The 25,843-nt window shown below is 52.2% G+C and overlaps 1 protein-coding gene across 13 annotated transcripts in view; it reads right to left on the reverse strand.

Moving 5' to 3' along the window:
• TUBGCP6 (tubulin gamma complex component 6) overlaps window positions 1-25,842 on the reverse strand; it is a 29,084-nt gene extending 3,242 nt beyond the window's left edge. For 6 of the 13 annotated variants that reach the window (XR_011433487.1, XR_011433486.1, XR_002804506.2 and 3 more), the window contains exons 1-19: window positions 24,777-25,657; window positions 23,744-23,907; window positions 19,495-19,705; window positions 9,764-9,937; window positions 8,421-8,542; window positions 7,544-7,622; window positions 7,295-7,404; window positions 7,002-7,093; window positions 6,764-6,903; window positions 5,358-5,507; window positions 4,540-4,621; window positions 4,366-4,454; window positions 4,152-4,267; window positions 2,638-2,776; window positions 2,235-2,306; window positions 812-2,027; window positions 610-668; window positions 273-414; window positions 12-180 (exon numbers count right to left, since the gene is read on the reverse strand). Coding sequence is in view for 5 of the 13 variants with exons in the window: in XM_070253795.1 (XP_070109896.1) it covers window positions 12-180; window positions 273-414; window positions 610-668; window positions 812-2,027; window positions 2,235-2,306; window positions 2,638-2,776; window positions 4,152-4,267; window positions 4,366-4,454; window positions 4,540-4,621; window positions 5,358-5,507; window positions 6,764-6,903; window positions 7,002-7,093; window positions 7,295-7,404; window positions 7,544-7,622; window positions 8,421-8,542; window positions 9,764-9,937; window positions 19,495-19,705; window positions 23,744-23,907; window positions 24,777-25,517 (4,067 nt within the window). In the remaining 8 variants the exon portion in view is untranslated. Of the gene's footprint in view, window positions 1-11; window positions 181-272; window positions 450-609; window positions 669-811; window positions 2,028-2,234; window positions 2,307-2,637; window positions 2,777-4,151; window positions 4,268-4,365; window positions 4,455-4,539; window positions 4,622-5,357; window positions 5,508-6,763; window positions 6,904-7,001; window positions 7,094-7,294; window positions 7,405-7,543; window positions 7,623-8,420; window positions 8,543-9,763; window positions 9,938-19,494; window positions 19,706-23,011; window positions 23,169-23,743; window positions 23,908-24,776 lie in introns of those variants that run through there. The other 7 variants (XR_011433489.1, XR_011433488.1, XR_011433490.1 and 4 more) reach the window with 3 other exon arrangements.
• Window position 25,843: the final 1 nt, after the last annotated feature.

Here is a 25,843-nt window from a genome sequence, read left to right on the forward strand (position 1 = left end):
GGGGCACTCACTGGGCAGCCAGCGGGGCGGTGAGGGAGCGCTTCAGGAGCACGGGCAGTGGCAGCAGCTCACTCAGCTGCACCGTGGTCTCGTCCGCATCTGACGGGCCCCGGGGGTCCTCAGAGAGGGCAAAGGCCCGGGGAAGCCCGTGGTGGAGGAGGCGGGCAACAGGAGGCTCTGCTGCAGGGATGACACAGGCCGCTGTAGGGGCACAGGGCCATGGCCACCAGGCTCCCTCCTGCTTGCCCGCCCGCCGCAGCCAGCACACTCACACAGGGCCTCGTAGCTGTCTGGGTACTGCTCCAGGCGGTACTGCGCTGCCAGGCTTGCCAGGTAAGCCTGCTCCTTGTCCCAGCGAGCAGGCACCACCGCCTCTTCACCAAGGCCTGGGCTGCTCCGGGCATCCGCACCTTCCTAAGACAATCCAGCCTCAAGGAACGCCCCTTCCCCTTGTTTGGGAGAGGAGGGAAAGGGGGTTGGGACCCTCACAGGCTGCCCAATCCTGGAGGACAGAGCTCTCACTGCCCATGCAAGGCCAGGTGTGGGGCGGCCAGCAGAGCGTGCTCTCCCAGGCCCTGACCTCCAACCCCTGACCACATGTGCCCTGACCTTGGAGCCTGGAGGGTGGCTTGGAGAGACGTCCTCAGTGTCCCCACTCCTCCTTGGGCCTGAGCAACATAAATGAGGCAGGAGGGGACATCAGGGCCAAGCACCTGCTGCTGGGCAGCACCTCCCACATCCCTAGCACAGCAGTCTTCTTACCCTCCCCCCAACCCTACCAGTGACAGGGCAGCTCTGGGGGCCCACTGACCTGGCTCCTCAGGAGTGCCATCTCCTAGAGCACCAGGCACAACCCCAGCAGGCAATGAGGCCTTGAGGCCACTCTCCTCCTCACAACCAGAAGCAGCCGCCAGAGCGCAGGAGCTCCCTGAGGCTGTCTCTGTGGGTAGCTGTGGTTCCTGGTCCTGGGTAGGGCTCTGTTCTTCCAGGCTGAGGCCTGACTGGGACACGTGGTCAGGGGAGTTCTGGTGGGACCTGGGCACATCGATCTGGGCTTCCTCTGGGAGTGCACCCAGCATCATGTGCGACTGAGACACATGTCCATGGACGTTCCACCGTGGCCGAGAGGGGGCCACATCCCACACGTTCTCCCCCACCCTGACACTGGCATCAGACACATGTCCATGGACGTTCCACCGTGGCCGGGACGGGACCACGTCCCACACGTTCTCCCCCACCCTGATGCTGGCATCAGACACGTGTCCATGGACATTCCACCGTGGCCGGGAAGGGGTCATGTCCCACACGTTCTCCCCCACCCTAATGCTGGCATCAGACACGTGTCCGTGGATGTTCCACTGTGGTCGGGAGGGGGCTATTCTGGAAGCATAACCCCCTGTGGGAACACTGCTCTCTGACACATGCCCCAGGACCTGGCCTGTGGCCTGGCTGCTCCGCTTCTGGAGGGAATTGTGCTGGGGGGAGTGTGGGTCAAGCAGAGCCATCTGCCCATCCAGGACACAGGTGTCCAGTTGCATGTGAGTGTCCCCCCACAGCTGCTGCCCCTCACTGCCCAAGTCACCTCCTACAGTGTCAAGGGGTCCTGGGGAAGCCAAGGTGGCTGCAGCCGGCCTCAGGATGCTTCTGAAGTCATACTCCTGTGGCCCAGCCAGCCCTGTGCCCACCACTGCAGACAGACCTAGGGGAGGCAGGTCTGAGCCGATGGTCTGCAGTGCCTCCTCCAGGACAGGGGCCATGCCGGTGTGCACAGGCTTCTTGGCCCCCTGGCCCAGGGGCAGGAAGTCTTGGATGCTGAGGCTTGCAGAGAAGGGCCCTGGCCCCTCTGCCTGCCCTGGCTGCTGGCCTGCTCCTGGCCCCGAGCTGCAGGCCCCTGCTGCTGGAGACTCTAGGGGCTGCAGGGGTGCACTTGGCCTGCTCAGGCCATCCCAGGCGACCACGTGCTGCTCTGCACTCCCAGAATCACAGCTGCTACCTCCATCTGGGTGCTCGGGGCCCGGAGACGAGGCCTGAAATACAAGTACACATTGGTCCTTCCAGTTACCTGGCTCTGTCCCCCAAGTTCAGTTCTGCAACCAGCACCAAAACCTATCAAGTGGAGGGGCTGTGGGGACACAGGCCAGGCCTGGCGCCTGCTGTGCTCCCTGGGCAGCACAGGCCTGGGCGTCCAGCTCAGAGCCCCACATTACGCACCCTGGACCCTGACGGGCCCTCACCTGGGGGCGTGCACTTGGGAGGACAGCCAGTGGCTCCAGGGGCTTCTCCTCGGACAGGTCTTCCAGCATTCCCTGAAAGTCAACCAGCACGACTGAGGCAGCAGCTGTGCAGGGTGAGGAACAGAGCTGGCACTCAGAGCCCCCACGCCCTCACCCACCACAGGGAAGCTACAGCCCCACTGCTCATGGCGCCACAGCACTGAGCGGAGGCAAAGCCTGTGTCGCACCCTGCTCAAGGCCCGGGCCTACCGACAGCACCTCTCTTCCCAACCGCTTCACCTCTGATCAACTGATGAGAATCATCAACCTCTCCTAAAAGGGCACGCAGGTCTGCGTGCACTCTCCCAGGAGTTGGAGGCCCAAGGTGCAGGGGAAGAGCTCCTGCCTGAAACTACAGTGATACCTGGATGCGTTTCTGATCTTCTAAGAGGAAACGCAGCCGAGCACCCGCCAACCTGTGCCTCTGGATCCTCCACAACGCCTTCTGCTCCCGACGAGCCGCCTCTGCAGACAGCTTGCTGTAATGGTCAACCAGCGCCTGCCTGAAGCCACACCAAAGAGGACCCTCACCATGGGCACCCCACACTGTCCGGCCGGCGCCCCATGGGCTGGGATGGCTCTCTATGACAGAGGCCTCTGGCGGGCAGTCTGTGCAGCGTGGCACCTTCCCCAGGCGGCACTGGTGCCTCTGGGCCCCCGTACACCTGCAGTGGCTTCACTGGGCAGGTCTTTCTGCCCACCAGACTGGGAGGCCTAGTGGCCAGCACCCAGCCAGAGCTGAGCACAGTGCTGAATGAATTCCAGAACGGGCACCTAGACAGCCTGAGCAAAGGGACCAGCAGCAGCCAGGCCACCCAGGCCCTCTGCGGGTGAGATCCCGCTTCCTGAGCTGCACAAAAGGCACCTGGCTGTTCTGCTGTGTGAACCCAGAGAACTGAAGATTAACGCAAACAGAGTACAACACCAATGTAGGAACTGTTTAACTCAAAGGTGGCCCGGCACGTCATTCCCAGGATTCTGATCCTCTTGCCAGCAAGGGACTGGGTTCAAACCTGGACTGGCCATTTCCAATTTGGCTGCCACAGGCCAGGGACACAGCCTCTACACTTGGTTTTCTCCATGTGTAAATGGGAAAATAACATCTACTCACACACGCAGACACCACACATGCATGCAAATGCAGACATATGCACACACGTGTGCAACACAAATGTACAGACACGTGTGCTGCACAGACATACAGAGATGTGTACACACACAAGACACCACAGACACATACACACAAAGACATGCATGTACATCATTTGCTGGCTCCAGGTCATAGCTCCATCAATGGTATCTAAGGTTGGGACAACTCAGATGCCGAGACGATGGGCAGAAAGTGACAGCCCCTGCCACAAAGGGCACCCTTGGAGACACCAGCTCTGCTCCCAGCTTTGGGGAAATACGAGGGAGGGCAGGACAAGCTAATGGCATTGTAACGAGATAGACTTGGATACTGTGCTGGACAAATGCCCCATGTCTCTGTCAAGCTGTTAGGTTTAAAAATAAACAAATGAACAGAGAATGTTTAACTTAAACTGTGAAAATGAAGAGAAGCAACCCTCATTCAAAATGGAGTCAGGAAGCCCTGAAGAGGGAGCGCTCACACACACCACCTGTCGCAGCCAACTGCTCGATCCCGGGCAGGAAGAGGCTCTCTCTACTACCCCAGCAGGAGGAAGATTTTCTCCTTGGCCAGCAACAGCCCAGCCAATGAGAAACCAATGTGCTCAGCAAATGAGAAGCTGTCACCACCCTGAACTCTTGCTCTCCTCCAATGGACTTCTGTTCAAAGCAGCCCCTCCCGAATTCCTCCTTTTTCTCTACAAAGTAACTTTCCTCTCCTGTGCTCTCCAGACCTACTGGCTGCCCTACCTCGCCTTCCTCTCCAGCTGCTCCTCCAGAGCCTTCAGCCTCTTCTCCCTGTCGCGGAGTTCACGGGCGTAGCTGAAGTCATCATCCAGCTCCTCCTGCCTGGCCGCCCGGCGTCGCTGCACAACACCCCACACGCCGCCTCGCTGGTTAAACCCCCTCCACGGGCCGCCAGACTCCACACACCCACCACTCCCGGAGGGTGCACCCCACCCACCTCCTGGTCCTTCACAAACTGCTCTTTCAACCTCTGAAACTGCTCTCGCTTCCGGGCATCCAGAGCCATCCGCTCTGACATCTGCCGATCTGTATTGAGACAGTGAGAGGGGCACCGTTGGAGAAGCCCCCAGCAGGCGGCCCGCAGAACCAGAGGGAGGACCCAGCCACACACCACTGAGCGCACTCAAGACCCTGGACGCTGCCTCTCGGGCGTGGACAATTAATTCTTGTTTCGCAATTTCCATTCGTAATTCCTGAAAAAGATCATCAGTAAACAACACATCCTGATCCTCTGACCCCTCCCTGGGATGGCCAGAGAGGAGGCTGCTCAGACCCCAGGTGGGCTCCTCCAGGGACGGTGCCCAGGCTGTGAGGGCAAGGTGCCCCATCCCATGCAGTGACAAGGCTGGCTCCCAGGGCAGTGGACACACTCCTGCAGAGCGACCTGGGGCGGAGACCACAGGCCTGTGTGTGCCCAGCCTGGAGGGAACCAGGGGGCTTAGGGAGGGACTTCCCTGTAGGAATGGAGGACGAGGCCCAGGCCCCCAAACAAGCCAGTGCCCCCTGTGCCCCCAGCTCTCGCCCCACTCATGTCTCCCTGTGGCCCGCCAGGTACTAGGCCAAGAAGGGCTTTCCATCAGACCCCTCCCAGGTGCATAGGATACTCAAAGCTCAGGTCCTGGCACACCTGCCCCTTCTGAGCAGGAAAGGAGCTCACAGAGGCCACCGAGCACAGGAACCTCGGGTCCTGCTGCCCTGGAGCCACCACTTGGCCAGGATTGGGCCTGTCCACCACCCAGGCCAGCCCAGGAGAAGAGAGAACAGAGCCCCTGTCCAGGTGTCCCCACCCAGATGCACCACCAGGACAGAGAACACCAGGGGCAGCCTCGCCATCTGGCACGCCCCACACCCAGCACCCCTCCCTCCAGCCTGGGACCCATGGGGGGTGAGGGGGGCGCAAGGGAGGCCCCAGGGCAGGTGCCCGTGTACCTTCTCCTCCTTGCTGATGGAGCTGTGGCGCGCCACCCTCTCCATCCGCCCCACGTAGATAGCACAGTCCTTCTCGATCTCCTTCAGCTCTTCAAGGGAGAAAATGACCGAGATCCGAGGGACAGGGACATCGGACCAGCAGAGGTAATGCTGCCAAGGAGGGAGAGCCTGCAGTGAGGCTGCTGAGGCGTGGAACCCCACCCAGCTCTGCCTCCGTCTTTCTCGTGACTCTTATGGACAGCTTGCTTTCTCAGAAACATCCTCCTCAACCAAGGGGCATGACATCCTCCGCGGTTCTAAGGACATAGCACACAGGCTGCGTGCGCTCTATGCCCAGGCCAAGGCTGCCCCATGGCCTGACTCCCACAAAGGACTTTTCAGAAGAAGCTGTGAAAACCTGGTGCTCTCCTCAGCCGCCCTCACTGGGGAGCCTTGGCTGTGAACACACAGAACACACAGGCACTCAGTCAGAGGTCACCCCATAGACCTGCCCTGCCTCTCTGAGCCCTGCCCACCCTACCCCTAGGAGCCCCCACCCCACAGGCCCTACCACTCCTCTGGGAGCCCCGCACCCCACAGCCAATCTCTTGACAGCTCCAGAGGGCTCTGCCCTCTGACCTCACTAGCATGGACTCCCTCCCCACGTCCGCAGCTTCCACCCAGCCCCCGCCTGTCCTGGCCACTCCAGTTTGTTCTCAGCCCAGCACTAGCCATGGGCTGAGTCTGGCCCCTCCTCTGCCTGGACCCTCCCCAGCCCGGCATTCCTGGGCCCCCCGGTCCTGCTCTGGTCTCCACTCGGTTGTTCCCCACTACCTGGAACCCCAGGTCCACACACCTAGCCTGTCTGCCTCTGCCCAGACATCAGACAGCACCTCCTCACAAAGGCTGCCCATCCATACCCCTACATCCAACCTGGCCATCCTCCACAGGGCCTTGACCACATGGACACTGTCACAGGCCTCTGCCCAGACCTCTGCTCCAGAGCACAGCCAGCCCCCAGGCCAGGGGGCCAAGACTCACTAAACCAGCCTGGGTCCATCTTCCTGTGGATGCAGCCCATCCCTGTTTCTCTGGGGCGGTTTCTAACGCGGAGGAGGGAGGGAGCCCACTGCCCCTTGGCCTTGGAAATGCCTTCGGCTTTTCCTCCTGTCTTTGAACAAATGCCTGCAAACTCCACAGACCTGCTCATGAAACTCTCAGGGGAAACTGAGGGAAAGGTCACCACAATCCCTGATCTAACACAGCTGACCCAGAGCCAAGGACAGATGGCCGGGTCTCAGGGGGGCGAGAAGGGGGGTGTGACAGGTTGGGGCCTCGGCTCCCGAGGGCCAGCATGACCAGAAGGGACAAGAGGGGCAGGGCGAGGGGCAGCATGCTGCGGTGTGCAGGGGCGGGACCCTCCTCACCCGAGGACAGCAGAGCTTCAGCAGGTTGATGGTCTTCCCACACACATAGACGTCGTGGGCAATGTGCTTCAAGAACATGGGGACGCAGTCCTCCACCTCTTTGGAAATGAGAACGTAGCCGTGGGTCCAGTAAAACTTATCTGCATGTGGAACAAGACACATGGCTGGCCTGTGTCCAGTAATAGCCCTGACCCACCTGACGGCGTGGGGCCCGGCCCAGCAGACAGCCACCACCTACCTCTGAAGCCCAGGTACTCCTGGTTCACCTGGATCATGAACTCGCCGTAAACGTCTCTGAAGACCCCACTATACACCCAGTCGTGGATGAACCTGCAGTGGGGTGAGGGGGAGGAAGGGGGCCAGGCCAGCAGTGAGGTGGGAAGCCCACCTATCCTGCCCTCCCCCCTCATCTATGATGCCTATGCTCAGCAAGTGTCTGACAAGAGGATGCTCTCAGATATCTGCTGGGACTGAGTGTGGCCCCCCACCACCCAGCAGTCCAGGTCCCTGCCCCTCCCCCAGCCTCCCCACCGGGTGTAGGGCTCGCAGCTGGTCTTGAGCAGAGACAGCAGCACAGGGTAGTGCTCATTGCTGCAGTTATCCAGGGCCTCCTGGTAGAGGTATGAGAGCAGCTTCACCCCCTGGAGACAGCAAGGGGAGGGGGCTCAGCCCATGCACCATGTGCAGCACATGGGGAGCCCCACCCCGGGGGGCCACGCTCAGCCACTCTGCTTTCCCAGAGCCGGCCAGGCCACCACTGGGCAAGAATGCAGAACTTACAGTGGGGAATGCCGCCCCGGGCTCTCCTCCACTGGAGGCGGGGAGCGCAGTGCCAACCCCACAAAGCTCAGCCAGGTACCTAGACAGAGGAAAGGGAGACCAGGTGAGCAGACACTCAGAGCCCCGGGGTAGGGGAGACCAGGTGAGCAGGACATATCCCAGGCCCTTCTCTGCCTGTCTTCATGCTCGGGCTTTAAAACCACCTGCACCTCAAGGATCTCAGAGTTGAGCTTCCTTCCAGACCCCTCCCTGGGCACTCCATGCATTTCCACCTCCTTCTCAGGCTCGGCCAAGACTCTGATTCACCTGGAGTCCGTGACATTTCCCCTGTGCCTGTGGCTCTACCTTGAGACCCCCTCCTGCATTCCCACCACCTTGCCCAGGTTGCCATCTCCTAAGGCCTGGATTACTGACAAGCCCCCTCTGGGGCCCTCACCCCCTCCGCCCAGCTGCAGTCTTCTCCACACGGCAGCACAGCCCCCACTCCAGCACCCTCCCACTTGCCTCATCGTGCCCCATCTCCAGCCCTCAGGCCTCCACACCCCTACCCCCTGCCTACAAGGACTCCTCTCCCACTGAACCACCTCCCCAGGAACCCCAACCCTCACTGTCCCTTCTCCATATGGCACCTGCCAACAGACACTCTGCCTGGCGTTTACTAACCAGCTTGTGAGTACCAGGAGCCGGATTCCTGGGGACCCTATGTGCCCTGGAGGCAGGAGCCCTCAACCCTACACAGGGCCCGACACGGCAGGCCACCAACAGACACAGGTGCACAGCACCCAGCACCTGGGAGCCACACCTACCAGGAGGGCTGTTCTCATGGACCCTCCAGCGCCCAGCAAGCCCCACGTGTGGCCACCATGCCGAGGCTCACCTGAGCTGCCGGCCCAGTTTCTTGAAGAGAAAGCCAATGGTGAGGAGGCTCAGGGTGGGTGGAGTGGAGAGCACACAAGCTCGGTAGTACTGCAGGTACCTCCTCAGGCCGCTGGTGAAGGCCTGTGGGGGCAAGGGGCTGGAAGGGAGCCGGCCAGGTTGGGGCAAGGGGCTGGAAGGGAGCTGGCTAGGTGAGGGCAAGGGGCTGGAAGGAGGCCGGCCACGCACAGGACACGCCCACCAGGTAGAGCTTGAAGGAGACGCGGGTGTGGGGAGAAGGGCCTGGCGCCCGTCCACAGTCCTGGGGCTCCACTGTTCCAAGGGACGGACATCTGTGGGTCATACCCAGACATCCCTGCCCATCTGGAAGCAAGGAGCCTTCAGGGAAGCCGAGGGCCCCCCGCAAATCCTGTCCATGCAGCTGAGGGCAGCCGCACCAAGACACCGGGACCTGCGGGTCCTGACTCTGCGCACAGGCACTAACTCCAAGAGGGTCTGTGGCTGCTCAGACCCCAAGACATGAGCGTCCTGGGCAGCACCACAGCAGTGTGGCCCCAGCTCAGCTCATATCTTTACAGGAGGTCTGCACAGAATGCCCCGGAACAAAGGTCAGTCCACTCACCAGCAAGGAGACAGCCGTCCTGCCCATGTCCCAGATGACCGGCACAGCAGCCCCCTCTTAGCTGGTCTCCTGCCCTCCCCAGGCCCAGCCTACACTGTCTAGACCCAACCGCATCACACCACCTCCACAACCTGCTGCAGCGCAAGAACCGAAGGGACCTGCAGCTCAGCCCCAGGCCAGCCCTGCTCCCTGCCCAGCACACAGTACCCTGCCCTCAGGGAGCCCCAGCACCCTGCTCGTCTAGATGCCTGCCTCCGACACAGGCCCACAAGCTGTGCTGGAGGCTGCACGCCGCATACAGGCCGACAAGAAGGCTTTCAAAGAAGAGCTGGTCCAGCCCTCACTCCCAGAACTTCACTCACTAAGTAAGGGAGATGCACGGCATCGGTCACTGTGCAGTGCATGGGGCCCAGTGGGGACAGGCAGCGTGTGCCCATCCCATACCACCTCATCCTTCCCCCAGCTCCCCAAAGTGTTGGCCGCGCCTGCCTCCCACCATCCCATGGCCCAAACACGTCCACCCCAGGTTTCCAGTGAGATGACGGATAAAGTAAAACATGGTCACCCCATTCCTGAAGAAGAGTAACTGTCGGGTTTTAGACGTTATCGAAGAAACAAAAGGTTTGGACTCAGTGGTCCTGGGGTAGGACTGGAGGCTCTCTTTTCCACAAAGTGTGCAGCTCTCAGGAAGATATGTGACAGCTGGGAGGCCAAGGCCTTACCTGGAACACGAGGCCTTTGCTGCAGGAGGAGTCCAGCACCGGCTGCACGGAGAAGTGGCTTAGGCGCGCATAGTGGGTCCCACACTCTGCCACCTCTGAGAGGAGGCTGCTGATGCTCTCGGGGGACGCTCCTGATACGTGGACGCCCCGCTTCACCATGAAGGCATGAGCCGGCTGGACAGGACAGAGGAGAGGCCACTGAGGCCAGGCACTCAGAGCCCAGTGTGGTGCTGTATGTAAGTGCTCAACATTAAGCTTTTTAGGCGGAGGCAGCCACTTCAAAGACGTCCATCTCAAACAAACACGTTGCCAGCTACACGACCAGACAAGGAGCCAGGCCACCCCACCACAAAGCTCCCCTTTCAGAAAGCCTGGGTGACCCAGATAACCAACCCCTCAAGTGACACCACTTTCCCCTTCCTGAGCCCTAATTCCCACTCTTACAGTTTAAACTCAGCAATAAAGAGTGGACCTGGGAAACCTTAAGCCACACCCTCAGACCCTAACAAAGGCAGATCCCCAGGTCCACACTCTCTGCCCGGCCCCGCCATGACCTCACGGTGTGGCCCTGGGGAGGCCGTGTACCCTCCAAGACCTATGAGGGATAAACCTTGTTCTTCAAAGTTCCCTGATGATTTCTTGCTGAGGTGTGTCCTGTGATTATAATAAGAACCACAAGGACCCCGAACAGCCAAAGCAATCCTGAGAAAAAAGAACAAAGCTGGAGGCATCACAATCCCTGACTTCAAAATATACTACAAAGAAATCAAAACAGCATGGTACTAGCACAAAAAACAGACACATAGATCAATGGAACAGAATCGAGAGCCCAGAAATAAAACCACATACCACACATCTATGGACAGCTAATCTCTCTTTTTTGTGTGTGTGTGAGGGAGATTAGCCCTGAGCTAACATCTCTGCCAATCTTCCTCTATTTTATGTGGGACACCGCCACGGTATGGCTTGACGAGTGGTGCTAGGTCCGCATCCAGGATCCAAACCTGCAAACCCCAGGCCGCCGAAGCAGAGCACGCAAACTTAACCACTACGCCACCAGGCCAGCCCCTATAAACAGCTAATCTTTGACAAAGGAGCCAAGAACATACAATGGAGAAAGGAAAGTCTCTTCAACAAATGGTGCTGGGAAAACTGGAAAGCCACATGTAAAGAATGAAAATAGACCATCATCTTATGCCACACACAAATACTAACTCAAAATGGATTAACGACTTGAATGTAAGACCTGAAAGCATAAAAATCTTAGAAGAAAATATAGGCAGTATGCTCTCTGACATCAGTCTTAGAATACCATATCCACTCAGACAAGGGAAACTAAATAGAAAATAAACAAATGGGACTTCATCAGACTAAAGAGCTTCTGCAAGGCAAGGAAATCATGAACAAAATGAAAAGACAGCCTAACAACTGGAGAAAATATTTGCAAATCACATATCCGAAAAGTGGTTAATTTCCAAACTATATAGAGAACTCATATAACTCAACAACAGAAAAATGGGGGCCAGCCCCACGGTCGAGTGGTTAAGTTCGCGCGCTCTGCTTCGGCAGCCCAGGGTTTCGCTGGTTTGGATCCTGGGCGCAGACACGGCACCGCTCATCAGGCCACGCTGAGGCAGCGTCCCACATGCCACAACTAGAAAGACCCACAACTAAAATATACAACTATGTACTGGGGGGATTCGGGAAGAAAAAGCAGGTGAAAAAAAAAAGGAAGATTGGCAACAGTTGTTATCTTAGGTGCCAATCTTTAAAAAAATAAACAAATAAGTACTTTTTTAAAAATTAAAAGAAAAAAATGAACAACCTATTAAAAAATGGGCAGAGGATCTGAACAGACATTTTCCAAAGAAGATATACAAATGGCCAACAGGCACGTGAAAAGATGTCCAACATCACTAATTATTAGGGAAATGCAAATCAGAACTACAATGAGATATCACCTCCCGCTCATCAGAATGGGTATAATTAACAAGACAAGAAATAACAAGTATAGGAGAGGATGTGCAGAAAAGGGAACCCTCACACAATGCAAACTGGTGCAGCCACTATGGAAAACAGTATGGAGATTTCTGAAAAAATTAGAAATAGAAATACCATACGATCCAGCCATCCCACTACTGGGTATTTATCCAAAGATCATGAAATCAACAATCAAAAGAGATCTATGCACCCCTATGTTCACTGCAGCATTATTCACAATAGCCAAGACGTAGAAGCAACCCAAGTGCCCGTCAGCAGATGAATAGATAAAGAAGATGGGGTGTACATATATACACAGTGGAATACTATTCAGCCAAAAAAGACAAAATCATGCCATTTGTGGCAATATGGATGGACCTAGAGGGTATCATGCTAAGTAAAATAAGTCAGAAAGAGAAAGACCAGTATCATATGATTTCATTCATATGTGGAAGATAAACAAACATAGATAAGGAGAACAGACTAGTGGTAACCAGAGGAGGAGGGAGTGGGGGGAAGGCAAAAAGGGTAAAGGGGCACATATATATGGTCACGGATAAAAACTAGAGTATTGGTGGTGAACACAAGCAGTCTATATGGAAACTGAAATATAATAATGTACACCTGAAATCTACACAGTGTTATAAGCCAATATGACTTCAATAAAATTAAAAAAAAAAAAAAAAAAAGAACCACAAGGGCCAGCCCAGCCACTACATCGGCCCAGTGATGGAGGGGGCTCCCCAGTAAATATAGGCTGAGTAAGTGCCTCAGGCATTCCTATCCTACAGCATCACTATCCACAGGCTGGGACTGACACAACACCTTTCAACAGGTTAAGATGGTAAATGTTATGTTATATGTATTTTACTGCAATTTTAAGAAAACAAAAACAACAAAAATGCTCACAACAAAGAAAAGCCCAGGACCAGATAGCTTCACTGGTGAATCTACCAAACAAGTAAAGAAAACCAATTGTTCTCAAACTCTTCCAAAAATTGAAGAGGAGGGAACACTTCCTAATTCTAAGAGGCCAGTATTGCCCCAATTCCAAAGTTAAGATAAAGACATTACAGGAAGAAAACTATAGGCGAATATCCCTTTTGAACACATACGCAAAAATCCTCGATAAAATACTAACAAACCAAATCCAGCAGCATATTGAAAGGATTATATACCACAAACAAGTGGGTTTTATTGGTGGAATGCAAGTGTAGTTCAACATACAAAAATCAACATATTAAAACCACGTTAATAGAAAGGAAAAAAAACATACAATTATCTCAATTGATGCAAAAAAAGTGTGTGACAAAACTCAACACCCTTTCATGACAGCAGTGCTCAATAAACTAGGACTAGAAGGGAACCTCCTCACCATGACAAAGGCCATGTATGAAAGACCCACAGCTGACATCACAGTGTGAAAGACAAAGCTTCTCCCCTAAGACCATTAACAAGGCAAGGATGCCCGCTTTCACTACTTCTGTTCAAAATAGTACTGGAAATCCTAGCCAGAGCAATTAGGCAAGAAAAGGAAATAAAAGGCATCCAAACTGGAAAGGAAAAAGTACAATTATCTATTTGCAGATTACACAATATTATATACAGAAAACCCTAAGGAATCCACAAAAAAGAAAAATCTGTCAGAACTAATAAACAAATCCAGCAGGCTACAAAATTAACACACAAACATCAGTTGTATTTCTATATACTAGCAATGAAAAATCTAAAAGGAAATTAAAAAAACAATTCCATTACAACAGCAATATAAGAATATAACACTTAGGGATAAATTCAACCAAGGAGGCAAAAGATTTGCTACAATGAAAACTATAAAACATTGCTGAAAGAAAATAAAAACCTAAATAAATGGAAAGACATACCATGTTAATGGACTGGAATACAGTCATGAATCACCCAACAGTGTTCTGAGAAATGCGTCCTTAGGCAACTTCGTCCTTGTGCAAACATCAGTGACCTGCACAAACCTAGATGGTGTGGCCTCCACACACCCAGGCCATATGGTACAGCCTACTGCTCCCAGGTGCAAACCTGTGCAGCCTGTTACTGTACTGAATACTGCTGGCAGGTGCAACACAATGCTAAGTATTTGTGTATCTAAACATAGACAAGGTACAGTAAAAATACAGTATAAAAGATAGAAAATAATGCACTTGTGCAGGGCACTGACCATGAATGGAACCTGCAGGACTGGAAGTTGCTCTGAGTCAGTGAGTGAGTGGTGAGTGAATGTGGAGGCCCAGGACATTACTGGACACTACTGCAGACTTCATAAACATTTTAACTTAGGCTATGCTAGATTTATTTAAAAAACAGTTTTCTTTCTTCAGTAATAAATTAGCCTTAGCTTACTTTAACTTCTTCATTTTATAACCTTTAAAAGTTTTTTAACTACATTACTAACACTTAGCTTAAAACACAAACACACTGTACAGCTGTACAAAAATATTTTATTTATGTGCTTATTTTATATGCTTTTTTCTATTTTAAAATTTTATTTTATTTTTTCACTTTTTAAACTTTTTTGTTAAAAACTAAGACACAAGGGCCAGTCTGGTGGCACAGCGGTTAAGTGCGCACGTTCCACTTTGGCAGCCTGGAGTTCACCAGTTCGGATCCCAGGTGCAGACATGGCACCGTTTGACAAGCCATGCTGTGGTAGGCGTCCCACATTTAAAGTAGAGGAAGATGGGCACGGATGTTAGCTCAGGGCCAGTCTTCCTCAGCAAAAAGAGGAGGATTGGCAGCAGATTTTAGCTCAGGGCTGATCTTCCTCAAAAAAAAAAAAAAACTAAGACACAAACACACACATTAGCCTAGGCCTACACAGGGTCAGGATCATCAATGTCACGGTCTTCCATGTCTACATCTTGTCCCACTGGAAGGTCTTCAGGGCAATAACATGCATGGAGCTGTCATCTCCTATGATAGCAATGCCTTCTTCTGGAACACCTCCTGAAGGACCTGCCTGAGGCTCTTCTTGAGGAGGTGTCACTCTCTTCAGAAATACATCCATGGTGGTTTGTTTCTTTTTTCATCATAGATTTGCTTATAAGCAGATAATGCACCATGAACATTCCTCTCTATTCATGAAAACCTTTTGGTGTTGAGGTCCGTGTTCTCAAACCTAAGGAGCTTGTTGAGGTCAGCCAAAGCTTCTGCTAAACCCTTCACTGTGAATTTTCTTGGGAGTTCTTCTGCAGTTTCCATTTCTCTTGCCTGTTCTTCAACTACGCATTCCTGTTCCAGTTCCAACAACTTCTCATTAGTCAATTCCTCAGGAACCACCTCTAGGAGCCCCTCAATGTCATCCTCATCCACACCTAAGTTAAAGCTGTTTGCCATCTCAACTACAGCCTTGATTTTTGCAACCTCCTCATCCTTGGCAAAACTTCTGAAGTCATGGACAAACCCCTTGAGTGTCTTCTTCCAAATGCCATTCATGCACTCCCCGATGACATCACCCCAAACCCAAGCAAGGTTCTTGATGCAGTCATAGAGATTATAATCTTTCCCGAATTGCATCGTCTTCCTCAGCTACAACAATAGTCTGGGCAAAGGTCTTCCTCAGGTAGTAGGCTTTAAAAGCTGCTATAACTCCTTGATCATTGGTTGAATCAAAGATGTAGTGTTTGGAGGGAGAAAGACTGCTTAGATATTGGGATGAAGATCACCAATAAAGGAGGATGTCTGGGAGCTTTATCAACAATAAGCAGGGGCTGGCCCCGTGGCCGAGTGGTTCAGTTCATGTGCTCCGCTTCAGTGGCCCAGGGTTTCACCAGTTTGGATCCTGGACACGGACATGGCACCACTCATCAAGCCATGCTGAGGCGACATCCCACATGCCACAACTAGAAGGACCCACAACTAAAAATATACAACGAGGTATCAGGGGACTGGAAAAAGGAAAAATAAAACCTTTAAAAAAAATAAATAAGCAAAATTTTGAAAGGTATGTTATTCTCCAAATAGTACTTCTCTATCCCACTGGCACAGCAATTCAGGAGGGCACCTTGGAAGAGGAGCAGAGTCCACCATGACTTCTTGCTCCTGTAGTGCACTGACAGTGTGTGCTTATGACATGCTTGAAGGCCCTGCGGTTGTCACTGTACCAGATCACAAAGGGCTTCAATTTGTAGCCTGCAACACTGCCCCCAGGCAAGACTGTTATCTGGTCTTTAAAAGCCTTGAAACCTGGCATTGTCTTGACCTCCTTATGGATGAAAGTCCTTTCAGGCATCTGTTTTCAAAACAGAGAGGTTTCATCTGTACTGAATATTTGCTCTGGCAAGTGATTTTCCTCCATAACCAGCTTATCTGGAGTTTACAACAGTCCTGCAGCTGCCTTCACATCAGCACTCACAGACTCACCGCTCACTTTCACGTGACGCAGTGAGTAACGATTCCTGAGTCATTTAAACCACCCAGAGCTGGCAGTAAATTCGACATCGTAGTCGGATCCAGCCTCTCCTTTCAACATCACAAATAAACTCTCTGCTTTGGCCTCATCATCACGGAGCTGAGAGGGATGTGCTTCTGTGCCTGGTCTTCCATCCAGGTCATCAGAAGTTTCTCCATGTCTGATACAGGCCATGCTTGAATTTTTGTCAGTCTCGTTACCTTCAATGAAGCAGATCCTTTAACAGCTTCCGTCACCTTGTTCTTGTTCTTCAAGATCGCAGCTATGGTGGAATGGGACACGCCTAACTGGGGAGCAATAATCATCATTGATTTTCCACCTTCGTGGTCCTTAATCATTTTAATTTCGTTTCCAGGTCAACTACTCGACGTGGCCTCTTACTGGCAACATTAGCAGTGGATTTTGTACACTTAGGGGCCGTGATGAACAAAACAACATGAGATTAAATCAAGCAAAGAGAAAATGACGCGATGTGCACGAGGCTGCTGCCAGTGTAACACAGCATAGTGTTTTACAATAAGCTTTTTTACTAAGTAGAAAGAGTTCACTGTAAAATAATGATAAAAAGTATAGGATAGTATATAAGCCAGTAACGTAGCCGTGTATTGTCGTTATCAAGTATTGCGTACTGTACGTAATTGTATGTGCTACACTTTTATATGACTGGCAGTGCAGTTTTTACACCAGCATCACCACAAGCACGAGTAATGCGTTGTGCTATGACATTATGATGGCTGTGATGTCACTAGGTGACAGGAATTTTTCAGCTCCATTATAATCTCATGGGACCACTGTCAAAAATGTGGTCTGTTGTTGACCGAAACATCATCATGAGGCACAGGACTGTATTTAATATTGTTAGGATAATAATACTACTCAAAGCAATCTGTGAACTCAATGCAATCTCTATCAATATCCCAATGGTGGTTTTTGCAGAAATAGAAAAGCCGATTCTAAAATTCATGTGGAATTGCAATGGGCCCTGAATAACCAAAACAATCTTGAAAAAGAAGAAAAAAGTTGGAAGACTCACACTTCCTGAGTTCAAAACTTACTATAAAGCTACAGTGATCAAGATAGTGTGGCACAAGCATAAGAACAGACATACAGACCAATGGAAAAGAACAGAGCCCAGAAATAAATCCTCACATATAGGGTCAATTTTTTTTTTTGAGGAAGATTAGCCCTGAGCTAACATCTGCTGCCAATCCTCCTCTTTTTTTGCTGAGGAAGACTGGCCCTGAGCTAACATCCATGCCCATCTCCCTCTACCTTGTATGTGGGATGCCTACCACAGCATGGCTTGTCAAGCGGTACCATGTCCGCACCCAGGATCCGAACCGGCAAACCCCAGGCCGCCGAAGCAGAACGTGTGCACTTAACCACTGCACCACCAGGCCAGCCCCTCGGTTTCTTAAATATGATACCAAAAGCACAGGCAACAAAAGAAAAAAATAAACTACTTCATCACAATGAAAAACTTTTGTGCTTCAAAGGAAACTATCAAGAGAGTGAAAAGACAACCTACAGAAGGGAGGAAATATTTGTAAATCATATATTGACAAGGGATTAATACCCAGAATACATACAGAACTCCTACAAGTCAACAACCCAACTCAAAAATGGGCCAAGGACTCAAATAGACATTTCTCCAAAGAAGATACACAAATGGCCAATAAGCACTTGGAAAAATGCTCAATATCTTAGTCATTATGGAAATGCAAATCAAAACTACAGTGAGTACTACTACTTCACATCCATTGGGACAGCTATTATTTACAAAAATCGAAAAACAAAACTCTAAATATAACAAGTGTTAGCAGAGGAATTGGAACCCTGGTACGTCACTGGAGGGAATATAAAATGGTACAGCCACTGCGGAAAACAGCTTGTTGGTTCCTCAAAAACTTACACAGAGTTACCATAGGACCCAGCAATTACACTCCTAGGTATACACTTAAGCAAAATCAGGGACTCAAACAGATTCTTGTACACTCATGTTCATAGCAGCATTATTCAAAATAGTCAAAAAGTGAAATCAATCCATGTGTCCATCAACAGACGAATGGATAAATAAAATGTGGTAAATACATACGTGGAATATTATTCAGCCTTAAAAAGGAAGGAAATTCTGACACATGCTACAATGGGATGAACCTTGCAGACACTACGCTCAGTGAAATAAGCCAGTCACAAAAGGACAAATACTGATGATTCCACTCATATGAGGCCCCTAGAGTCATCAAATGCACAGAGACAGAAAGTAGAATGGTGGGTGCCAGGCGCTGGGGGAGGAGGAATGGGAGTTAGTGTTTAATGGGACAGTTTCAGTTTGAGCTGACGAAAAATTTTGGAAATAGACAGTGGTGGTGGTTATACAACACTGTGAATATAATTAATGCCACTGAAGAGCACACTCAAAAGTGGTGAAGGTGGTAAATTTTAAGTTCTGTATATTTTACCACAATTTGAAAAAAGGAGGGGGTTGATTCCATAGAGTAAGGCCATGCACACGACAGTACACTACGGGCCCGTGAAAACGGTGTTCTAGAACAGTCTCTCAGAGAGCAGCCCTCAACACCAGCAGTGCCTGAGGGGTCTGCTAGAGAGCATGTCTCTGGGCCAACCCAGGATGTGCTTCTAGTCCACACTCAAGTCCCAGAACAGCCACTATGAGAGAATACTTAAGATACAGAGAGAGACTGGGCACTGACGTGAAAGAAGAAAGCCGCAGAGTATATACAAAAGGCTCCATTTTTGTAAATATATTCACTTATTTTATAAGCGCCCAGAAAGATGCAAAACGTTGGATAAACTGCAGCGACTGCCCAGAATGAGCAAGGCCCCCATCCATGGCCAGGAGAGAGGTCCAGAGAAGTGAGAAGAGCCAGTGACAGGCACATGATGTGGTCCTCTGCTGCAGGGCAGGTGCTCCTGCAGGCCGCATCTGCACTCTGTGCGAGCACTGGGCAGGCTCAGAGGGCCCTGGGCACTTCCTCGGATGGATGAAGAAATGGTGTGTACATTTCTATTGTTTCACTGATAGCAATATACACCTTACTTGTGTTCAGTTTCTAAAAGAATGTTAATAAGTTAATATTTTTTAGAACTGAAATGAGAAAACCATCACCATAATCACTAGGCAGGCTGCAGAGCCAGCTTCCCAGCCACACCCTGCTCTGACACGCAGGCTCGCGTCCGAGGCCACCTCTGACTGCACTGGGCCGCATTCTACCTGTAAAGTGCTCAGACAGTGCTGGGCTGTCAACACGGCATGGGTGCAGTGACCACGTGAGTGCTACGTCCTTACCTGGCAGAGGGAAAATGTGGCAGACACGACCCCAATCAGGACGTTCAGCGCATCCTTCACCAGCTCACACTCTTTCACCAGGACGGGCTGTGGGGCCTGCAGGAGGCCCCCTCCCAGCACCTGCAGCTCCCCTTGGTGGAGCCTGCAGAACCTGTCGAAGGCGTCCCTTCCCGCCTCGGTGAGGTAGGGCTCCTCTCTGTGGCCAGGGGGGCTGTGTGAGAGACAGAGGAAGGGCGGTGAGCAGACAGAGCAACATGCACTTTAGCTATGTGAACAAAATGCAGGAGAAAGAGGGATTCAGAACAGTAAAATGTCTAAAAAATAGACCACGTAAGGGTCCCAACCAACCACCCAGCCTCTTTGTCAGCATCTGGCAGGCTCAGTGCTGACCGTAATCGATCTTGTGAAGACAACTCAGTGCAGAAACATGTCTAGAAGCAGCAGCAAATGTCCCCACCCACCCAGCACCCACAGGGCACGCAGTGGTCCTCAGGCTGACAACTCACTCACATCATTACGTTAAAAATAAGTAGAAGGTTTGCACACTCAGATTCATAGCAGCATTATTCACAACAGCCCAAAGGCAGAAGCAGCCCAGGAGTTCATCGACAGACAAATGGATAAAGAAAACGTGGTCTTGGGGGCCAGCCCTGTGGCCAAGTGGTTAAGTTCGCACACTCTGCTTTGCCAGCCCAGGGTTTCGCCAATTCAAATCCTTGGCATGGACATGGCACGGCACCACTCATGCTGAAGCATGCATCCCACATGCCACAACTAGAAGGACCCACAACTAAAAATACACAACTATAAACCAGGGGGCTTTGGGAGAAAAAGGAAAAATAAAAAAATCTTTAAAAAAAAAAAGAAAATGTGGTCTAGCCACACAATGGAATATTATTCAGCCTTAAAAAGGGAGAAAATTCTGACACATGCTACAGCATGGATGAAGCTTGAAAACATGCTAAGTGAAATAAGCCAGACACAAAATGACAAATACTGTATGATTCCACTCATATGAGGCCCCTAGAGTCGTCAAACTTATAGAGACAGAAAGTAGAATGGCGAGTGGCAGGGGCTGGGGGAGGCGGACGGAGTGAGTGTTTAATGGGACAGAGGTGCAGTTTGGGATGATGGAAAGAGCTATGGAGATGGATGGTGGGGATGATCACACAACAGTGTGAATTACTTAATGCCACTGAACTGCACACCTGAAAACAGTTAAGATAATAACTTTTATGTTATGTGTATTTCACTCCCCTAAAAGACAAAGCACAAAGGATGGACAAAGTCTCACAAACTTTTAAGACAAAACGAGCCTGCTGGGTCTTGCTGAGGGCACACAGCAGCCTCCAGGGGCTTTGCCTCCACATGGCCCTGTGCTGGGAGCTCAGGAACCACCCAGCACAGCTATATCATTCACACGGCCAAAAACACAGTATCACTTTTAAAATATTCCTTTGAAAACCATCAACCCCTACTGAAAAGTATGGAAGAACTGTTTTTTTTAAATCCACTGGAAAAAGTAATTTCTTAATAAATGAAGCCCAGGGAATACAGCTCTTTTCTGAAACTTTTCTTCTCATTTTGAACACCTGACCAGCTCTTTCTCCTCCCCCCCAAAAGACTCTTATTTTTAGATTTAGCAAATCAAAAAGACTATCATTTATTTTTCAAAAACAAAAGTCGTTTTCTGCGGGGTAACAGCTGCACACTGTAGGGCATTCTAACATCAAGATGGTGTCTGACCACCCACACACCTTCACCTCCACGTCAGGCGTGATGCACAAGAACAACATATCTCAGAACTTGTTAAAATCAAAAGGACTCTTCAATCAACAATGCACCGTAATGTGCTCCTTCCCTCATTCAGCAAGTTATCTGAGAGTAGGGGGAACAGCCAGGCAGACAAACCCACTCTCACGGGGTGGGGGCTGCAGACAGGGAACGAAGGCATTGACTTAGAGCCCAGGACCAGGGCTCCAATGACCGGAGACACTCGTTGGTAAGGCCCCAGAGCAGGGCTGAGCTGTGGAGCAGCAGCCCTGGCACAGGAAAAGAATGTGCAAAACCCAGAGACAGGAAGAGGAGGAGCTGGTATGAGTGGGGCTCCACAGTGGTGAGGGCGGGGGCAGATAGGCTGAGGCCCGGAAGGGCTGGCCCTCATTCCAGACCAGGGGTGGCCATGAAGCAGGGCAGGCAGAGCGGGAAGTGATCTGATTTCTGCTCCTGGAAGGTGGCGCTGGCCACATGGAGGATGGGCTGGAGGTGGTGCTGGCCGTGTGGAGGATGGGCTGGAGGGGCAGCAGGAAGCAAGGAGGCCAGTCCTGAGGAGACCAGAGTCAGCAGCTGGGGTGCACCCAGACCTCAGACACCTGCCCACACTCCCTCAGCGCAAGAAGAGCGTGATGAAAGGAGAAGCCTCTGAAGCTCCAGAGTCCTTCAAATGCCCCTGGGGACTCCTTGGGGACAGGTGTGCACGCTGAGGGTGCCATCTTGCTTCACACGCGAGTGTACACGCACATGAGCACATGCACTCTTCCAGTGTCCACCCCTGCACCACCTGGGCCACATGCGCCCCCCCTTTGGTGACTCAGAGCTGAGGGAGAAAAGTCCATGGAGGAAAAACACCAAATTCACACTGTCCCACAGAGAGCTCGGCCCCTAACATAACAAAACTGCTTCCCCCAATGAGAAACAGCGGCTCACAGCAGGGAAGGCAGCCTTCAGACCAAGGGGAGGGGTCCTCAGGGGTCTCGAGGCAAGGGCAGAGTTTATAATCCTGGGGCTGTGGGTGTACAGGGCCTCTGCTTCTGGCAGGGCAGCAGCTTCCTAACTGGCCCCACTGGTCAGAGCTCATGGCAAGAAACTAGCTAGGTGGTTGGGATTTAAACTGAAACAAGTTCAAAAGATTTACCAAATGAACTTGAACAAAAGGCCTCAGGGGTCAGGGGTCAGTGGAATCAGGTTGCCACCAGAACAGGCAGGGGAGGAGCCTTGGTCATTAGCTGCAGCACTCCTCCATGTAGGAAAGCCCACAGTGGTGCTCCCCACTGCTGGAGCTCTGTGTTCAGTTCTGCCTTCAGGGGACACCAAGGAGACTACGTGCATGGAGAACAGGGGGCGAGGACAGAGACCTGGTGAGCCATCCTGTCACCTAAACAGTACCCTGAAAAACTAGGCCTAAAAAAGTTGGAACTAGGAACTAATAAATGAAACACCAGTAGCAAATATTTATAAAAGACAGTGGTAACCTGGTGGGCCAGTTTTAAGCACGTGAGTGGTTAGCAGAGAGCAGGATAATTAGATTTGTTCTGTACACACAAGACAGCACTAAGAACGGGGAGTCACAGGGCAGAGAAGCCCCATCAACACCAAGGGTGCTCAGCGAAGCAGGGAGCTGGTGTCCCTGGAGGAATCCACATGGGGTAGACAACCAAGCAGGACAGCTACCCCAGCAGGAGCAGTGCCCGCACACAACAGGCGCTGCATAAGTGTCTATCCTTGAGCATGTGCTCACCCGAAGGAGACTCTGCAGGAGCCGAGAGGCTGCATCAGAAGGCACTCAGCTCCCCACTAACCCCGCTGTTTCATTCAATACTCCCCAAACTGGTGTTCCACAGAACTGCTGGCCAGTGAGATGCGACAAGAGGGTTCCATGACCACACATCTGGGAAGTGTGTGTCACGGGTCCTCTATCCTCATTCTGGAGGTTTCAAGAGACACCAGCACATCACAGACCCTGAGAAGTCCTGATGCAGAGGCCTGTGGACCGGACGAGCCCAGGGAGCGAGGTGCTGGCACCAGTGAGGGAAACACTGCTGCGACTGGAGCTTCTCGTGAGCCAGAGAGCGCCACTCTCAGTCCTTCCAGATGCGCACAACAGTGGACCTGAGGGAAGGTCCTTTGTCAGCACCCTGTGCCTGGCGCTGACCACCCAGCCTGCCAGGCCGCCCTCAGACACCTCTGCCTGGGAGCCCTCACGGTAAGGACGTAACAGTCACCACGTGACTGCTCTGACCAGAAAGTGTGACTTGTAGAAGTTACCAGCACAGTGGGAGCCTCCAAAAAGCCTGGAAGTCCTTCCCCTTCTGCGTTTCTCCCAGCTCCCAGGACGCTGACCATTTTGTACACTAGCCTGACTGAAACTTCCAAGTTCCTAATCCCTTCACAGATGTTCTTGAAACAACCATAAAGACAGCGTTCCACGTGGGGCCAGGGGTAGTGCATTTGAAAGCAAAGGCTCACGTACCATCCAACCTGCTCCCAGCACCTCCGCTTGCTGGCTTCGTAGGTGAGCACAGCATCCCACAGGTCGATGTCTGGAGTCACACCCGGTTCAGACTGGGAATCAGGAGTCAAATTGGACGCTGACTGGAACCCTTCATCTTCTGACTGATCCACACTCTGAGGAACCTGGAGACCACAGGAAAGGAGGAAACAGCAGGTACGCCTGTGTCTAAATTTCCCCCAAGTGAGATCAGAATTCCAGGACTTTACCACACAGCTCTGTTTACTCATTACAGGAAAGACCTAGCAGAACGTTTCTTCTATTTTTCCCAAGCAGGTATGTACCACACAATGTTTCTGCCCCCAGTGAATCATTTAAGAAATTAAACAAACAAATTTTTAAGCTTATCAATTTCCAATTTCACACAACACTTAAACCTCAATATAACTTACAATGAAATTTTTCATGAAATGCCTCCAAACTAGAAATCCCATTTTGAGGAACACAGCATAAAAAGAAGCATTTATTTATGTTTGGAAACAACTAAATATCTCATAGTAAGGGAACAACTGAGTAGTGACAGCGCATCCTTTCAGCAACATTTACAAAGCCACAAAATACAAAAGCCCATCATGATTTACTTAGTAATCAGGCAAGATGCCAAGTTATAGGTGAAAAAAAAGTAAATAAAACTGCACGTAGAGTATGAACAAGTATTTTCTGCCACTTGGGGGTACTGAGCACTTGAAATGGGACTTACGTGACTGAGGAACTAAACTTTATTTCATTTTAATTCACTTATATTTAAACGTGAACTCTAGAGGCAGAATAAGTGACTTAACATTCCCTGCTGGATGAAAGATGAAAAGCAGCAGGTTACCTTGACTTGAGGGGGGCAGCAGCGTCCTGCCCAGGAAGGCCACTGCCTCCCCACAGCTCAGCCACAGGTGACCCAGCCTGGAGAGCTACCCTATCTTTACCACGACCAAAGGAAGGCCAAAGGAGGCATTTCCAAACGCCCAGGGAGCCGGAGGCGGGAAAGCAAGCACCCTACCTTAATAGCCAGTCCAGAGAGGTCTGCGCTGTCCGGCACCGGAGGCAGGTCCAGTCGGACGTCCATATCGTATGTGCGGCTGTGCACAAGGGCACCGAACAGCGAGACCCGGGTGTCTCTCTCAAACCTGTCACCACAAGGGTCTCCATACGAGAAGAGCCCAACAGTGGGCAGGCCAGTGCCCGGCGCCGCCTCCATCACCTGAAGCGCTTTGTGGATCATGTCCTGACACAGATACTCCTCTCTGGAGATCAGGGACTGAACGTCCATCTCAAACACACTCAGGTCATAGCAGTCGTAGCCGCCGTAGCGAACGTTTCTCCCCACATGCTTGTTGTTAAACAAGTAGTCCCGCTTTCGCGGCAGCACTCGCGGCGGGCCGCTCCCCGCCAGCTGAACCAGGAGGTCCAGAACAGAGCCCACCTCCACAAGCGGACAGCAAGGGGCTGCTTCCAGTTCCTCCACCAGCTCCTCCAAACGGTCAGCCTCGGGGCCCAGGCCACCCACCCTCAAGTCGAAGGACAGCATGAGGATCTTGTTTTTCACCGGGAGTTTAGAGGGGTCAGGCTGCAGCCTCTGAGTCTCATCTACAAACAGACTGCTGAAGAGAGCGTCGTAGGCCACCCTCCGGAGGCCCTGCTTTGCCCTCCTTCGGCTCACGCCGCGCTGGCCCAAGCGAGCCTTCGGCACCGGCAGGAGGGCCTCGCACAGGTCGTCGAACAGCTGGGTGATGCTCGCCATGCCCACGCTCTCGGCTCCGAGCCCTCGGCGCCGCCCGGCGCGCCCCGCCCGCCCGCGCCCTGCGGCCCCCCGGCCCGGCCTCCAGCTGCAGGGTTCCAGCGCGGGACCAGCCCGAGGACACGCCAGCGGGGGCGCACGTGCCGGCCCCGCGCGCCTTCCCGGGTCCCCGGGAGGGACGGCGGGCCGGGCGCCGCCCGAGGGCAAGCGCGAGGCAGCCCGCGGGTCCGCGGGGTGAGGCGCACGTCCGCCGCTCGCAGGCCTCCCGGCAGGAGAGCGCTCCCGCCGCCGCCGCGTCACCGCCGTGCGACAGGCCTCATCGCCTGAGC

This window comes from Equus caballus, chromosome 28 (assembly GCF_041296265.1).
Source record: "Equus caballus isolate H_3958 breed thoroughbred chromosome 28, TB-T2T, whole genome shotgun sequence".
Classification (NCBI taxonomy): Eukaryota; Metazoa; Chordata; class Mammalia; order Perissodactyla; family Equidae; genus Equus; species Equus caballus.